Source organism: Nicotiana tomentosiformis, chromosome 4 (assembly GCF_000390325.3).
Source record: "Nicotiana tomentosiformis chromosome 4, ASM39032v3, whole genome shotgun sequence".
Taxonomy (NCBI): Eukaryota; Viridiplantae; Streptophyta; class Magnoliopsida; order Solanales; family Solanaceae; genus Nicotiana; species Nicotiana tomentosiformis.
The window spans coordinates 108,294,610-108,313,214 of NC_090815.1; the positions used below are offsets into that span (position 1 = coordinate 108,294,610).

General features: G+C 36.7%; 1 protein-coding gene and 1 long non-coding RNA gene across 16 annotated transcripts in view; one reads left to right on the top strand and one right to left on the bottom strand.

The window, feature by feature from the left end:
* LOC104091713 (uncharacterized) overlaps positions 1-18,605 on the top strand; it is a 54,606-nt gene that overhangs the window by 20,384 nt on the left and 15,617 nt on the right. For 11 of the 12 annotated variants that reach the window (XR_685228.3, XR_685233.3, XR_685227.3 and 8 more), the window contains 2 exons: positions 5,846-5,937; positions 17,852-18,242. This is a non-coding gene — a long non-coding RNA (uncharacterized lncRNA). Of the gene's footprint in view, positions 1-5,845; positions 5,938-17,515; positions 17,650-17,851; positions 18,243-18,605 lie in introns of all 12 variants that reach the window. The other variant, XR_001968373.2, reaches the window with a different exon arrangement.
* Positions 6,138-18,605, bottom strand: part of LOC104091711 (MADS-box transcription factor 23-like) — a 39,789-nt gene continuing 27,321 nt past the window's right edge. For 3 of the 4 annotated variants that reach the window (XM_009597114.4, XM_070200135.1, XM_009597113.4), the window contains exons 4-9: positions 13,232-13,293; positions 7,064-7,163; positions 6,941-6,982; positions 6,768-6,851; positions 6,475-6,626; positions 6,138-6,384 (exon numbers count right to left, since the gene is read on the bottom strand). In XM_009597114.4, the coding sequence (XP_009595409.1) occupies positions 6,369-6,384; positions 6,475-6,626; positions 6,768-6,851; positions 6,941-6,982; positions 7,064-7,163; positions 13,232-13,293 (456 nt within the window). In that variant the 3' untranslated portion in view covers positions 6,138-6,368. The remainder of the gene's footprint in view (positions 6,385-6,474; positions 6,627-6,767; positions 6,852-6,940; positions 6,983-7,063; positions 7,164-13,231; positions 13,294-18,605) is intronic. The other variant, XM_009597115.4, reaches the window with a different exon arrangement.

The window sequence follows — 18,605 nt, forward strand, 5'->3', positions numbered from 1 at the left end:
GAAATAGATACTAGTAGTAACTTTTACCTTATGGCGTGTGAAATATGCTTCCTACCTGTGTGATGTACTCTTAGTGCCGCTGTCTTATGGCTTCTCCTGGGAACTGTGTTATGATCTGCAATACGTTTTGCCTTCCTGTTAATGTTATCATAATTTTTGGTGTTATTGATATAAAGTGTATCCATGCTACATCATTTAAAATACAGATAGCTAAACACTATCAACAAGAAATTGACCATTTTACCAGTATAATGGCCTACGGTAGAAGTTGAACTGAAATACCACTTGGCAATCCAATTAAAATCTAGTCACACCATGTTAATTTTTACCCATTACTCTAGGAAAATAATGTTTTATCGTTAACTAGCTTTGTTCCTCTAGAATTGTTTAGAGATCATATTCAAAGCGATTTTCCTCGTGAAATGGCTTGGCTACCTAACCTACTTTTTTGTATTTAAACACATGTACTAACATAAATTAAGGATTTTTTTTAATAGAAAATTAGGGTTTTCATTTTACAGTTCGAGGAGAGACCAATAAACTCATATTCTCTCCGATCCAATTTATGTTATCCTATTTTCTTTTTAGTCATTCCAAAAAGACTTACCTCTTTCTAAATTAAATGTGACTTCTCATTTTACCCTTTCTAAGAAGCTTTTGTAGCCAAAAAAATGTTCCGGCATATTTAAGATCAAAAGTTTCAAAAGTATTATAGCCACACAAATGTTATGACATATTTACGATTGGAAGTTTCAAAAATCTTCTTTTCTTTCCTAAGCTCTATGGTTGAAAAGGAGGAAGTATTTGACATGAGCCTACGAAAACATAAATGAGTAGTTGAGGAGCGTATGAGATAATTGAGCGGGGCAAATGAAAAAAAATTAAAGAGAGTAAAGTATTTAGATGCAATATAAGTTGTGATCCAAGAAGTATAAGTTATTAATGCTAATTATAAAAATATAAGTTATGGATCCATGTGGGATGAAGGGAAGGGCTAATAGGAGAAGGAAGAGATAGATAGAGTGGGGTGAGAAGAGTGAATGCCTCAAAGTATAAGGGCCATTATCAAGGTGGGGTTAAAGGAGAAATGTATGATTAGCGTGCTTGCAAGAAATAAAAATGAAAAAAAATACCAGAGTCAATTATCATAAGTGTGTGAAAACATAAGAGTGAGAAGTGAAAATGATATGCTTATAATTAGGAGGAGATAAGAAGAGATTGTGGTGTTATAAGACATGTCGATGTTGAAGTTTCGAGATGTGATGAAGGAGATTCCACAATTATTATGATCTTTGAAAGTGTGGATAGTTTAGTCGAGTGAAATTGATGGGTCGGCAAGTGAGGGGTCAAAATGGAGTTTTGAGAGGAGATCTCATTGGTGATGCTACGATGGAGTAATGTGAGATAGCTCGGGATTGCAGTGCAATAAGACTCCTGGAGGAAAGAGAGGAATGTGAGGCCAGCGTTTAAATCCCAACATAGGCAAATATAGTAGGTCATTATTCTCCGATACATGTGCTTATGGGAGATGACAGAATGGAAGTTACCTGATGGATTAGTCGAGTGCATGCGAACTGGCTAGAACATTAATGTTTTAAAAGGAAAGAAAGAGGTGGTATGCCATTCCTTTGGGCAATGGTAAATTCATGATGTAATCAACTCTCTCCCATTTGTTGACTTTCCCATGACAGCTGTTAATTTATCTGATCCACAACTGAAGAGTCAATCAAGGCTCGACAAGTTTCTCATCCAACAGTCTGGGAGGGGATGCTACTGATATTTATCCAAATTGCTTCTTCTCTGCTAATATTAAACCCTATATTGATTTTGTAGATTGTAGCAGAATAAGGAGTGCCCTTCCTAACAATTAGAATCGGTCAGTGCTGGCTGGATGGAGGGAGTACCATATCCAAAGGGCTCCTCTTTTTGTATGGCGAAGAAGTTGAAGCGGCTAACAAATTATTTAAGATGGACTGGAGAAGTACTTTAGAGGATAAAAATATAACAAGGGAACTGATGAATGAATTGGGACAATTGGAGAGGAAAGCAAGAGGGGGCTTAATTAAGAGGGATGAATTAGGAAGTATGAGGTAAAAGAGTAATTAGCTAACATGACAGTCACCCAAGCATTAAATGGAGATAAAATTTGAGGATATTGTGGTTGAAGAAGGGTGATTGCAACATAAATTCTTTTTATCTGTTAGCAATTGCTAGTCGGAGGAGGAATTTTATGGACACAATAAAGGTGAAATAGGTAGAATATGGAGAAAAAGGAAGTAAGAGGAGTTATTGAATGATGATAATGTGGACATAAAACTCTAAATTAAAAAGAGTGGATTTTAGCAACATAGGGAGAGAAGAGGCAGTCAGTGGGAGAGGGAGTTCTTACTGTTGGACGTTTGGGGGGCTGTTGTTGCTGTTCAAGAATTGCTCATCAAAGCTACAAATAGAGTTGTGATTGGGGGTTATCTAAGATCCTTGTAGCTAGCATGGAAGGCTGGACCAATGTAGGGATGTTTCATCTTCTTTTGCGGACAGTACTCTTGCATATTATGACCCCGAGGCGCATCAACTCCGCTACTTGAAAAGCACATAATTATCTAGGTAGCTTTGAGTCTGAAGATAGACATGAAGGAGTGTGAAATAAGTCTAGTTGGTAAGGAAGATAACATAGAGCAACTAAATGAGATCCTATTGTATGGTTGGTTCCCCTTCTGTCAAACTACCTGGGACTAAATGCAGCTTATTATCTAGTTCTTATAGCCTTTCCATGGTGTAAATGATATAGTTATATGGGTATTGCATGGTATTCTTTCTCCTTATCTTTATAGGATTAGAGCTTTGATTTGATGTGCTATTTTTTCTTTTTCATTGGACAGTTCTTTTTGGTCCTGATTATGTTGAACTGTCATATTTTCCTTTCGTTAAACGTAGTCTTATTTTGAAATGGATTTCTACCATACATTTGGTGGCTAGTGGGATTTATTAGCATTTTGGTAAATGACAAGGCAGTTAGTACTTAGTCCTATTTGAGCTGGTCCGGATTACATTCCATAGATAGCCCTGGATGTGATGGAAATCTTTAGTGCATTCGTTTAATCATATCCTTGAATAAAGTGCATCATACAGGTTCCTAGTGATTTTAATTGAATAATTCCTCTGTTTTACAGTACAACGGCTAAAGTACCTAATTTTTGGTGTGGATTTAAACATGGATTCTTCAAGTTTTTGAAATAAAATTTACATAGTTGGAAACTGCATAAAAGGTACCATAGGTCACAAAAGTTAATAATTCAAAATATTTGAAAGGTTTAAAAAAGGGTGGTTGTGGTCAAAGAACTCCCAAAATAATAAAAGTGGCCCTTTTTCCAAAAAAAGGAAAAGGGAAAAAGAAAAATGTGATAGAGGAAGTAATAGGTTTTTGAGGGATAGAAGAAATAAATTAGACACATTTTTTACTGATATAACTCAGTTACAGTTGCTTTGTTTAATGCAACAAAAATGACTTTTTACCACATTTTCAATACAATAGATGTCATGTCTTAACTGTGAAAATATGATTCAAGAATAAATAAAATGGTTATGATAGACATCAAGATGACAAGATCATAATGCTATTGCTATACATTGTTTGTTTATATGCTTTTGAACAAATGTGCGTGCATCAATGCATGGGCGGAGCTAGGGTGGCGGAAGGGGGTTCCCTTTGCCGGAAAATTACACTGCATATATAAGGTCAAAATTTTTATGTAAATATATTAGGTATTGAATCCCCTTGGCCTCTCTGCATGCCTACTTTTTTGTTTTTTGAATCCCCGTGGCGGAAATCCTAGCTTCGCCACTTGTATTCGTACTCTCTTACCAACATATCACCATAATACATTTTCTTTTCTTTTTGTAGAGTATATATCTGCCTCTCATATTTGTTTGAGTCTGTGCCTCTTATATCAAGATGGTTCAAGTCCCAACTCCTCCCCAATTGTACTTCACTCCCTTCCTTTTTCTGCCAATCTCCTTTTCTGTGAAATAGAGAGCTCGTTCACAATAAGCGTTAAGTTTTGGGAAGTAATAAGCTGGGCTAGCTTACGGTCTCTAGTTCACCTACCTTGAGTAATGCCAATTTTTTGGAATGGTTGAAGTGGGTTAATACATATATAAAGTTTAAAAAAATTCTGAGCTCTTAAAGAAAGGGGAAACAAAGCTTGGTGATTTGACCTCATACTCAATTATAATGGCGCCTCAAACTTAAACTTTAGGCACTACAAATGAAGTTCAGGAATAAGGTTACTACACTATTTCCTTGCCTGTCCTGTTAACAGGATAACATATTAATGCTATGGTCGTAACAGTGCATACTAGTATATTTACCTTTCTGTAGTTTTATTTACTTAGACCCTCTAAATAAGATTGCGCATTTGTTATGTTGCTAAAATTCTCATGATGACTAAAATTTTCATGATGACCTTCAATTAAACCATGATAGAACTGAAAATAAAGGATTCAAGTGGCTTAACTTAGCTTACTATATATAACTAAAAAAGGACAATTTGAAAGAACCTCAATATTGGCATCTCCAAGAGAGAAACATGCCATCTTACTGAAATATGGTGTATAGATCCTTGCTCTGTACAAGGGCTATCCTTGTCCGGCCTGTCAAGGAATTCTTAATCTTGTTGCTACATTGATGTAAAGTGTTATTTAGTTGAGATACTGCAGTAACACTAGATGGTCCATTCTTTTTCCTTGAGTCGTGTCAGTTTCCTCTGAATTTGTTCGATTCTGCATCTTTATGATCCTTACTACGCTAGCTGTCTTCATTTTTATCGAAGTGCTAAGCCAATATGAAACCTTATCTACACCTCTTTTGTTTCTAGTTGTCTTGAACTGAGAATCTTTGACTAAGAGAGATTGTTTAATTATGTTTTGTATTCTCAGTGTTTGAAATTGCTGCTGCTGCCATTATTGAGCTTTGGTTGTAATAAGTTTTCCAACCATTGTTGGTATTGGCATTGTAAAGGATGCTCAGCGGTGCTGATTATTCCACTAAAAACTAAGAAGAAACTTCTCCTTTTTGTTTATTTTACACAATTTTCTGGAATTTCCCGAGCAGGTGGGATCATATTCTTTGGTAACATTGCATGCTTGCAGTTTTGCTGTTTGAAGAGAAATTCAAATTTCTAGTTTTAATTCCTTTACCTTGTCAATATGTAGTACCTACACACTAAACTTTGATAAGCTCCGTGAAGTTTTTGCCTTTTTTTCAATTCCCTAGTATTATTCACTACCCAATATTCCTTCATTCACGTCATGTAAACTACATCCAGATAGCAGTTGAATAGTCTTTTGTGGTTAAGACTCTACACCTTTTTAGATGACTGTGTTCTGCCTATGTGTATTTCCTGAAGTAATACAGAAGACTTCTGCCTGAGATGAACTTTATGATGAGACAGTTCATGACCTAAGCATGAATGCTTTCTTGTTAATTTAAGTGTGCAATCCATTGCTGTACAAATAGATAATTTGGTGAGACTTTGTCTTTTGTAGTATAGAAATTGTTGTTGATTGGGCATGCCATTCGTGTCGGTTTAGCAATGGTATCCTTGTGATCCAGAAATAACTTGTTTAAGAAGCACTTACTATATTCCTTATTTTTAAAAAAAAAGCACTTACTGTATTTGGCAGCAAAGAATGTAGTACTCAAAATTGTGAAATATGTTTCATATATTGTTTCCTGATATAATTCTTTCTATACATATTCAGTCTTCAAGCTCAAGATCATTCATTCTGAAATTCCCGGGAAGAGCATTACTAATATAAATTCGTATTGTGTAATTTTCTTTTCCAGTTGAATGCTGAAATTTGACATTGGTGTGTAATGAACTTAGTTTGTCCTTGCTGAAGCCTATTGCATGCAAAGCATATTGATGCAACTTTGAGGTATGTCTTAACGTATTAAGTTGCTTAGCTCAGATCTGTACTGTTTGCATGTGGTGTGTTTCTCAAGGAATTTCTATGAGGAGCTACTGTTTTGTAAAACCTTTTCTGCTTACATTTCTTCGCTCTTGCTCCTGTTTTATATGCATATATGCATACACATCATAAGCATCAAGTGTCGAGAAAGATGAAGAACTTAGAGATACTGTGCCAATGTATTCTTTTATTTGTTGTTATTTTGACTTAAGTAGCTGTGCTATGAATTACCTCACACTTGTCAAACTTGCTGACATTAACCATATGAAACGGAAGATTTTTCCTGACATCCCTGGTCCTATACCACTACTACCATTACTAATTAAAACATAGCTTTGTAAGCACGGGCTGCTTCTTCAACATGAGAACTCAAAACTCTTACGAGTCTGGTTTTCCCGCTAATGCAGCTGTAGCCTGCAGCATGTTCCAGTTAGATGATAGTCAATGATCAAGGTAGTGAGCTACCCTTGTGCTTCCAGATGAAGTATATGAATAAGAAATTACCCCAATTCGGTAGTTCCTGATGTGTCATAGTTTTGTTGCTGTGGCTGGCTAAGCTGGAGATGTACAGGAGCGTGGGGGTCTTCATTAATGCTTAAACTGTTCGGAGCAAGGGAATTTCCGCTCACTCCATTTGCATCTCTATTTCCATAAACCTGAAGTTTAACACAAAATGTAGAAACAATTTGCTAGAGTTCTAAGTAGAATGGTGAAACATTTTTATTTGGTATATGAATACGAAAGGAAATAATTGTTCTTGAAGCGCAGTGAAAGCTCTTAGTGATGTACATAGATACCTTCTTATACAATTCCATATTTTCTTGACGAATTAGGTTTACCTTCTTATATAGTTCCATGTTTTCTTGATGGATGAGGTTTCCCTGCAAGGAAAAAAGTTAATTTAGCTTCTTTAAAAGTTATCCTTTTTAGAACAAATTGAAAATAAGTCACTGCATTTATGTTGATTGACCTTTCGGTTTAGTTCTTGTATCTCATCAATCAGAATTTCATCCTGTAGAAATGAGAGGTTGAGTTAGTTCTTTCTTAGTTCATATAAGATAGTACACATTTGATGGATCTGGAAGTTTCGTACCTTTCTTACACGAACACCACGGAGACTCATTTCCAGTTGGTTCTCCAAGTTCTGTAAATCTTTGACGCTCAGACCAGAAAGCTGTTCACCCATCATTTGTCTATAGTGCATAAATAAACTGTTAACAAACATGCGACTTCAACAGAAAAATTGATACCTGACTGACTATGATTTAGACATACATCCCATTTCTAACAACTGTTGCTTCTCGCATCTTTTTTTTTTTTTTTTTTTGATGCTAAACAGCTTGAGGGTTTGGGCTTTAGCATAAATCTATAACACCATTTTTGAGATGGGCTTATTATTGGATTTTCACTCCCAACATTGAGTGGTTTCTGAGTTTATCTAGTGTAAACACTTCTACAGAATCCTTCAGTAAATTGCATGATTCTCTGCAGTATATTTTGCAAAATGTAGTATGCTTTAGAAGTCCATGCTAATACTTCTAATCATAAGATATAAGAGATACTGAATGCTGCTTGATACTTATACGCCTTGATGTGAGGGATGATAGTAAAGACATTGTAAGGATTATGCTCACGGTCTTGAATGCCTCATAATTTTGATTGGAATATCAGTAACCTCAAATAATCTGAGTGTCCTTTCTGTTAGCACTTACAGATATAACCTTCTTATGGAGGATCTAGAGCAGATATCTCTGTGTCATCTGCTATTTTGAAAACTGAAAATGCTACCAGCTATCTAGTGGCACTTCCTAGTAAGGTGGCTGATAGTTTAACCCTTAATTTCTTGCATATCAGTAGCTTTTTTAGGGAAATTGGTGGTTATCCTAGGGATTGCCTAAAGCAATAAAAAAATGAGAAATGAGAAATGAAACAAGTTTACTTTTTTAACAATAAAAAAGCAAGTCAACTATTTCATTCGCGTAACTATAAACTATATGAAATGACAGCAAACATTTAGAATTACTCAACTACTCCCTCCGTTTCAATTTATGTGAACCCATTTGACTGGGCACGGAGTTTAAGAAAAGAGAGAAGACTTTTGAACTTGTGGTGTAAAATGAAGCACATATATTTTGTGTGGCTATAAATCATTGCATAAAGGTAAATTGTTTCCAAATAAGGAAAGAGGTCATTCTTTTTGGCACGGACTAAAAAGAAAATAGGTTCACATAAATTGAAACGGAGGGAGTATTAAATAATTCAAATGAAAACTTGACTTCTGGGCTCCAAAAAAAAATGAGAAATGAGAAATGAGAAAAAGGAACGAAACAAGTTTACTTTTTTAACAATAAAAAAGTAAGTCAACTATTTCATTAGCGTAACTATAAACTATATGAAATGACAGCAAACATTTAGAATTACTCAACTATTAACTAATTCAAATGAAAACTTGACTTCTGGGCTCCAAAATGATGAAATAAGTTGAAATGGAAAGGTCTTCAACATATAATTTAGGAGGCAAAGTACTAATAGAACTTTAGGATTGAAAGATATTTAGAAATGAGAGGAAAGAAGAGTACATCATCAACAACAACAACAACATACCCAGTGTAGTCCCACAAGTGGGGTTTGGGGAGGGTAGTGTGTATGCAGACCTTATCTCTACCTTTAAGAAGGTGGAGAGACTGTTTCCGATAGACCATTGGCTCAGGAAAGATAAAAGGGAAGGGACAATAACAAGCAAACCAATCGGAAAGCCAAGCGAAAATACAAACTAACACAAGGTAATGCAATCGGAAAACCCAAGCGAAGGTAACAAGTAATGACAGAAGTCTGGGAAGACAAAAATACACGAAAGACACCAAGTGATGTACTAGAGCTACTGTAACAAACAAGGACATCGCTCGGCTACCTAACCTTTTACCTTTATTCTCAAACTCCACACCTTCCTATCCATGGACATGCCCTCAGTAAGTTGGAGCAACGCCATATCTTGCCTAATCACCTCTTCCCAATACTTTTCAGCCTGCCTCTACTTCTCCGTTGGCTCTCCAAGGCCAACCTCTCACACGTCCTTACCGGTGCATCTGTGCCTCTCCTCTTCACATACCCGAACCATCTAAGTATCGTCTCCCACCTCTTGTCCTCTACAGGGGCCACACCCACCTTGTCCCGGCCCATCTTATCCCGGATAACTTCATTTCTAATTATATCTAACCTAGTATGCTCACACATCCATCTCAACATCCTTATTTCAGTCATCTTCATCTTCTGGACATGAGAGTTCTTGACTGGCCAACACTCCGCCTCATATAACATAATCGGTCTGACCACTGCACTATAGAACTTACCTTTAAGTCTTGGCGGCACATTCTTATCACACTAAACACCGGAAACGAGCTTCCATTTCATCCATCCAGCCACAATACGATGTGTGACATCCTTGTTGATCTCTCCATTCCCTTGTATTAGCTGACCCAAGGTACTTGAAACTCTCTCCTAGAGACTTGTGAATTAAACTTCACGTCTTCATCCACTACCTGAGTCGCACCACTGAACTTGCACTCCATGTCTTCTGTTTTGGTCCTACTCAACTTGAAACCTTTAGACTCCAGGGTCTGCCTTCAAACGTCTAACCTTACGTTTACACCACCTCGCGTCTCGTCAATCAGTACAATGTCATCTGCAAATAACATGCATCACGGTACCTCCCTTTGAACAGAAATGGGCTGAGGGCTAACCCCCTGGTGCAACCCCATCACAACCGGGAAGTGTTCCGAGTCCCCTCCTAGTGTCCTCACACGAGTCTTAGCTCTATCATACATATCCTTAATAGCCCTAATGTATGCAACAGGAACACCTCTAGTCTTCAAACATCTTCACATACCTCCCTCAGTACTTTATCCTAAGCCTTCTCTAAGTCAGAGGAAAGAAGAGTAGGTGATTTATTTATTTTTGCTCGGAATTGGTTTTTAGGAATAGAAAGGGAGGGAAAGGGGAGTTAAGTTCGTTAACACAATGTTCTGTCCAAAAATGGGTGAAACGAAGAAAAACAGGACATGCTGTAGTGAAACTTTTGTAGCATTAAAAGAAAGCTCAGGATTATGAACAAAATAACTATTAAGGGAATTAGTGTCAATTAATACACATTCTTTTATATTTCCTTACTCCATCAATTTGAAGACAGAAAAGTAACACTCTGCTTTCCTTTTCTTTCCTTTTCTCTACATCATCTCCATTCTTCTCCTTTCCCTTTTCTCAATCCAAAAGATCAGTGTTTAATATTTTAAGTAGAGTAATGGAGGAAATAATTCATTTAGCCTAGTTACTTTGTTGATGAATTCAATAATATACTGATATTATGGGCTGATTCCCATATGTATCCAAATCCCTACAAAGAGCATTCGGTCATCAATACTGATTGAGATACCATACATTCTCTAAAAACAGTACATCCCTTGTGTAAATACCGAAGTGACAGGGATTGTCCATTTTCCTCTCAAATTCTTTGTTGTTAGGATAGCTTCTTGTGTTACTATCGGTGTAAAAAGCACCATATTAGTGAGGGAAGTTACCTTGTCTTTAGCAGTCCATTATAAAATGATTTCACTATGAGTACAACATCTTTCTGGCCTTTCCCGTTTCCAGCTGCCTTTGTCCATAAATGATATTTTTGCTTGTGCGGTAATGTAAGCAAACTATTAAGCTGCTTCATCTCCCAATCCTTCACTCAAATGTAGTTTCTATAGGATTCTCCTCGTTCTTTATAATTGGGACGAGTGTTAGTGTCTGCTGGCTGAAAGTATTGAATATTATCAGAAAACTTAATACAAAAGAATATGACTACATCGTCTCTATTTCCAGAAATTGATTCGGGTTTCAGTACCTCCGTCCTAAATTTGACACTTCCATAGAATCTGTCCACATTTTCACTATATCCTCCATAGAGTTGCTCCATATAGCATGGATAATCTGATTGGTCCTAACTATCCCACTTGATCTACATACTTTTTAACTATGATCGCTCTCCACAATGGTTGATTTCCATGCGAAACCCCTTAATCAACTTCCCTAGTTGAGTTCTATGAACATTCCACCTCCCTATCGTGTCCCATAAAAGATTCGTTTACACTTTTCAATCTTTTGCCATGATTCCTGGTACATAGTAAGTTGACAGATACGAAAAATTACTCTTTGATCAATGTCTCTCTCCCTTTTAAGTATTACTTCTACCGTCCTTTTAGTTTCTTTTTGGTTCTCAACTTTGTCTTTCATATTGCACAATCTTTGTAAATCGTACTGGTATAAACAATATGGATACATAGTAAGTTGGCAGATTAAGCAAATTTCTCTTGATCGCTGTCTCTATCTCACATTTTCAAGAAGTATTTCTTCTAACAGCCTGTTAGTCTCTTTTTGACTCTCTCGGCCATCAGTTTTTTTCTTTGGCAATCCTTGAAAGTCGCACCCAGCGGTAGTATTGGTAAGTCATCTTATGATGGGACCCATACTGCAACTATGGATGTCCACCAGCTATTTAATGCTCTTCACTTCATCAATCTTAGAGTTCCCTGAGACCACAACAGTAGAGTGGATTTGCCTCGGTAATAACACAAACATATCATCTGCATATAGTAAGATATAGTAGATAATACACCTGTAAACTATCTTTCCTTCCCTACAAACTGTGAAGCCCCATAAATAACCCCTTGTCCTTACTCTCCATCTTCTTGTTGAATATTTCAATGATCAGTAAGAACAATGTCAGGTGTAGGGTTGTTAAAGTCTCGCTTAAGGCACACTTAAGTCTTGAAGCTCAGTGAAACCAAGTTGTGGGAGTCACCTCCCATGGTTGGCACTTTAGTGTAGGTGCTAAGGTGCTATAATATGTTCTTCTTCACCTATGAGCTCAGTCTTTAAGAGCATAGCACTAGACAATAAATAGAGTTGACAAAGTGATATATTAATTGTTAAAAAAGCCATATGACTGAACTTTTAGTGATTAGCACTAAGAAATTAGAAGTTGCACCTAAGGGTATGACCTAGTGGTCAATGAAGTGGTTTAAGCACTATGAGGTCTCAGGTTCAATCTCCAACAGAGACAAAACACTAAGTGATTTCTTCTCATCTGTTCTAACCTTGGTGGACAGAGTTACCTGATATCTGTTGCCGGTGGGAGGTGATTAGGTATTCCGTGGAATTAGTCGAGGTGCGCGCAAGCTGGCCCGGACACCACGGTTATCAAAAAAATGGAAAAATGAAATTAGAAGTTAAATATAAGAAAACTAGCCATTAAAAATATAAACTATGTTTTTCATCTAAATAAGAAGTTTAAAATTGTTTCTGAACTTACTTTACATGACTTTTACTTCATATATATAGCCTAATTCCATTCTTTTGTCCAAAGAACTTTTTTTTGTAGTTACACTGCTTTACATTTTTTTCATTAGCTCTTTTTTTTCGTTAAAGCCCATACTTGGATTGCACTTTAATCTTAAAGCCCAACGAGCTTTAGCACTTTTTGCTTTTGACTACTTTGGTAAGGTGATCACTGGTGCTAACATTCTTTGCTACTTGGTGCTTTATTTTCATTGTTTCTTGAGCCGAGGGTCTATCGAAAACAGTCTCTCTATCTCTATGAGATAGGGGTAAGGTCTGTGTACACACTACCCTCCCCAAACCCCAATTATGGGATCAAACTGGGTTTTTTGTTGTTGTTGTTGTTGTTGGTAAGGTGATCACTTTGTCATAGACCTCTTGAGCTTCCAAAGAAACCTTTGGGATTCCATTTACTAGACTGAGAACTTGATAATGGGTATCAGAAAGTGGATCATTGTTATCATCTCTCCCATCCCTTCTTCTCTGTAACGAAGTCCAGAAGTCATTTGTCTTTTACAGACCACTTTGCACATTACTCGTGTCTCTCTACTCTTCCGTTGTAGCTCAGTCACTATATAAGCTCCTTGTATAACTTAAATAGCAGACAAAGTAGATTTAAGCACCTAAATAATAAAACAATTCTAAGAACAAAAATTTCCACTTGTGAAACAATTTGACTCCTATGGTACGGAACTCAATGAAAATTACTGGGTACTTTCTCCTGATATAATTTTGCTTAAACATCTCAAAAGCTGCATTGGACTAACATGAACTCAATTTAAGAAAATACCTGAATTGCTTAACACGCAAAAACATTCTTATTTTTATTCTAAGTTATTAGCAGAAAGAAGAAATATATGTGATAAAGAACAAGAAAGTTTACCGATGATTCTCTTGCAAGTTTTGAAGTTGTTGCCTCAGCATTGCTGCTTCTCTTTGCCAAAACTGCTAAGAAGAAAACATATTTCTTACATTTTGGATTATCAAGAACAAGAACAACATGAACAGTGTGATCTCACGTGTGGGGTTTGGAGAGTATAGGGTGTACGAAGACCTTACCCCTACCTTGTGTGAGGTATATAGGTTACTTTCGATACACCCTTGGCTCAAGAAAAGAATTTTCAAAACAGGTTTGAAAAATACAAAAGTAAAAAAGCTATGATAAAAATACTGAAGAAAAGAAAAGTATTGCCAGCAAAATAGTAAAGTTAATCAAAGTAAAAAAAAACAGTTGTATAAAATTGAAGAATAAGATAATAATACTAGGATAATAATAATAATACTGATAAAGAGAAGAGGGTGCTCTAAACTAGAACCACTGCTCTCCCGTAAAAAAGAGAGAAACCGCTTGACTACCTACTAATCTTCTACTCTAATCCTCGGCCTCCAAGCTCTCTTATCTAGGGTTATGTCTTCGGTGGGCTGAAGATGTGTCATGTCCTGTCTAATCATCTCTCCCCAGTTTTTCATCGGTCTACCTCTACCTCTCTTAAGACCTATCACTGCCAACCTTTCGCACCTCCTCATTAGGGTATCTGTGCTCGTGCTTTTCACATGCCCGAACCATCTCAATCTCGCTTCCCGCATCTTGTCCACCGTGAGGGCCACTCTCACCTTGCTCCGTATATCTTCTTTCCTAATCTTATCTCTCCTTATATGCTCACACATCCTTCCAAGCATCTTCGTTTCCGCTACTTGCATCTTCTGAACGTGTGAGTTCTTGACCGGTCAACACTCTGCTCCGCATTTTGGATTATCATAGGAGAAATTAATGGATGTTGCTGCATGCTAGGTTCTATTTAGATTAATGTATAGACGTTCCTTCCTTGCAGTCCAAGAATTAGATCCATGTATACCCTCAAGATTGTGTATCTTTAATTTATGAGCCCTTTTAAATTAGGGGAAAACAAAATGAGCTAGGGTTACTTTCTTGAGGTTGCATCCTGTCAATGACGAAAAAAGAAGGAAAAATGAAATACACTAGCTTATGGTTTCTCTCCCCTCTATTTCACTAGCTAACATAAATAAAAATATCATTTCCTTTGTGTTATCCCAAGGATTGGAGATTTGGTTAAGAATCCTTGTATACCCTGCTTGAGTCAGTCTTAGTACATTGTTTGTTGTTTCCTTTTCAATCCTACTATGCCTTTGTAGTTGTTGGAAATGATGTGTTTGGTACTCCTTATGAATGTCACTTCACTTTTATAAGATGAAAAGGGAAAAGGAAGAACTTGAATTAGTGTTAAATGCAGAGACACTTCTTGTAGTTAATTTTTTTTACGAGGTAAATTTTTTCAATAGAAGAATCTGGACATCAAATGTGATTAGAGGACGTAGCATATGAAACCTTATTGATCTACTTTGGCTTAGAGACAATTATATCTTAAAAAAGACTTCGTAGGCATGCTGTCAATTTTTGCGCTAGTTCAAATTAGGATTTTAGAAGTTATTTGGTTTAGGTGCAAAGTTCGACATTTGGGAATTGAAGGGGATTCAAGTCTCAAACATTAGAGATTCAAAAATACACTGACAAAGAGAACATTGTTGTTGTGTCTGTGAATCATCTGCTTTCTAGAATGACTCTTTGACCGTTTTCTTCTGTATCTCCTCACCTTGATGAAAATGGGTGTTACCATAAAATTTCATTGTTGTTTTCAATTAGGTCGGGGAGGGGGGGGGGGGGGATGAGATTTCTACTTTTGGTACAAAGGTCGACATGTAGGAATAGAAGAGGAGTTGAGTCTTAACATGACTAGGACACATCAAAGGTGTTGACCATGCAACCAAGCCAGGTTGAATTCAATTTTTGTCATTTTTGTGGAAGACATATTGTAGATTTAGCTACATGACTTCTTTTGTATAGCACTAACAATTTGATGCATCTCATACGAATTTAGCATGGACCCTACTATTGACTGGTTGCCCTGATCAATACAATGCCTTGATATGGATATACTGTAGAGTGGCTTAAGTGATGTTAATTAACAGCCCCTCTTGATATTTTGTGGCATATTACTCCTACAAACTTGTGATGAATTCTTCAAACCAATGGGTTTGGATGACATTTCAAAGGGGATTCAAAGTTTTAAAGTAAAAGAGATAGCCACAAGGCATCTCTTTAATCTTTGTTGCTTTCTACCTTCAAAAATTTTGCTCCACAATATGCCATCAGCCATAGAAATATAAGTTATAGTTGTTTTGGTAGCCTTGAAGTTGCTGGCCATAAACTCTGGTGTGTGGTACATCATGGAGGATGCGAATTCAACCTTCTGTTTGGTAAATGAGTAATTACAGTAGCTGCATAGTTACTCTATGCTATACTATCATATGTTATTCAAACCTCGGTCCTAATTGTGCTATAATTTGTTTGTAACTTCCTTCTATGCTTTGCACCTTATGTGGGATTTTTACAACTGGATCTAGCTTAATTGACTGAGAGATAATCCTACTGAATAGATGAAATAGGACTCCACCATCTAATAGGTGCACAAGAGACTGATTTTCCCCTCTTTGTATACAGTTTTTAGTTCATAGGAAGAGTTTGTTCCTTCATTTACCATCTTCTGTTGTACCTTTTACTATCAAAGTGAAATATGTGAAAGAAGAAGAAAAGATTTGATGCCTAATGTTATTGACGGTTTTTATTGGTTATGTTGAGTCCGACCTAGACCAGCATAAAGTAATGGTAATCACTCTTCGTCTATGCATATCTAAGAAGAAGAAGACTTGTTATTTTATTTTTCCAGCTACATTTTTATTTGTTGATATTTGTGGTCTATTGCAAGGAATGAGACTTGAGTCTCACATCGGTACTACAAGTGCTGATGTGGGATTTATATAGCCTTGGGCTCTCCCCCCTCAATAGCTAGCTTTTGGGGTGTGGTTCTCCCTAGGTTGCACCAATATCTAAGTAGAATTTACATGCTTAATTTTATACCAGAAAGAGATATTTTACATGCAATGAAGCTAATGGTAGACGACCGCTCCTATATGTTGAAGGTGGGATTATGTGGAGAGAGGCTACATCTCATCCCACCCATGTTATAATAGTTGGCAATGCTTGATAACGTGAAGTTTAGCATTAGCACTTTTGACAAAAGGTAAGCAAAAGGTATATATATATATATGTGTGTGTGTGTGTGAGAGATAAGTGAAGAGCTTATCTGCATATGGAAGAAATCATCTAGAGTGGGATTGAACAGAGATATTGGATCTCTTTGCGGTGGCAAAACTGAACCATGGATACCATTGTCCCTCTCTATGGTAGCTGAGGCTTCTATTTGAGGTTTCATGACATTTAGGCAATTATTAGTGGCTTTTGTTAAGAATAATACATAAGTTAGTGTCGTTTAGATTCATGTTGGGGAGGAAGGATATCCGTCAGATTATTATTTAGGCTCTTTAGTTGTTGGTCATTTTCAGTTTGCTTCATTTTTGTAGAGTGATAGTATGGCATGTGATGAAAATTGGTTTGTAGGCGGACGGTTTATCTGGTTATAGTTCTTCAATGTTATAGCCATATCCTTGGTTCTTATGTTCATGTCTTTGCATAATATGTATTGCTTAGGTTTAGGGGTGGCAAACGGGCGGGTCGGATAGGATATGGGCAGGTCGAAAACGGGAATGCAAAAATGGATAAATTACCTGACCTAACTCATATTTAATACGGATAGAAAATGAGTTAATCGGTGGATAATGTGGATATCTATATTATCCATGGCTTCTTGAATATGATCATTTTTGGGAGAATTCCTAGTCTCCCAAACTTGAGGAACCCTCAATTTGAATCTTTACAAATGTAAAAGTTAAACTCATTAGTTATCCATTGGTTATTCATTTTCTAGGTGGATAATATGGTTCTTATCCATATTTGACTTGTTTTTAAAAAGTTCATGATAATATGAATGGATAACTATTTTTTAATCCCTTTTGTCACACTAATTAGGTTCATGACATATGGGCAACATTTGTTTTTCTTGTACAAGTAAGAAATTAGACGTGCCCCAGTTGGAGATTATAACACAACTCTAGATGAGATCTTCTGTTCTTGGATTTTGTGTACTGTAGGAAGTGTGTGCTATGAGCATGAGTGCAATATGTCATGATGGCAGTATTAACCCCTCAGCAGAATGCTTAATTATGTCCTAAATTATGTTGACCTATGCAGTCTTATTAATAAAAGGAGTCAAGTTCTGCTTCTGTGGTCAATCTTACGAGAAATTACCTTCCAATACCATATCCAAAGTTCCTTGCTGCACCTGAACTGATATGGCTCTCTGTCACATGAAAATCCCCTGAAAGGTAGACTAATCTACACTGCTTCAGTTTCACAGTAGTATCAGTATCTCAGGGTGTGTGATTTCTGAACACAGGAAGGCCCAATGTTTCTCCTGTTTCACTTCTCATCACATTTCGTTTTCCTATGTGCCTGAACTGCATAATTCCTGTAATACTGATATGAAGAACGAACTATTTTTTAATGGGAATTTTTATTCCTTTGCAGCATCTTGAAGACATGAAGCATAGCGTCTGACTTCTATTTTTACCTTCTGCAATTGCAAAGAAGGATTAGAGACTGATCTCCAGATACTGAACAGATGGCATGACAAAGACAGGTTATAGAGTTGGATACCTTGAGTGAAGCAGTGGTACCTAGAACCTAGTGCTATCCATGAATGTCATTATCTGCTTAATAAAGACAAGAGGGACTGTGTAGAAGTAAGAAGATAAGTTGCAGATTAACACCAAATGTTATCTTGGTAGAAAGTTTAGGACAGCTATCCTCCTCTTTTTTCAAAAAAGGTACTCGTATACTAAATAGTACCACATTCAAGTTTGACAAGTTAGGAGAGGGGTGTGCCTTAGCTGACCATTATCAAGAAATGAACTTCACGGTAAGGAAATCATTACTCCTTATACCACAAATTGAATCTCCTTGTTGAGTTACATGACTCAGATGATGAAAATTCTGAAGATTTTGTTTGAGATTTTGTAGACACTGGTTAGAAGGGGGCCTGGGGGGATAAGCAATCTTTGAAGTCTGTCATACTAGAAGTTTTCCCACAATAAAAGAACCTTTACACTGTAAAAGTAATTTAAAAGATGGCCAAACTTTCCTGTACAACAAAATTTGACATATTGTTAAATCCTTGAAGTTGATTTATTAATGGTGATCGTCAGTGAAATGGTAGCATGTGGCCTTTATTCTAAACACGTGGCCTGTAAGTATCCTCAAGAGCTTGAAAACCCTAATTTTT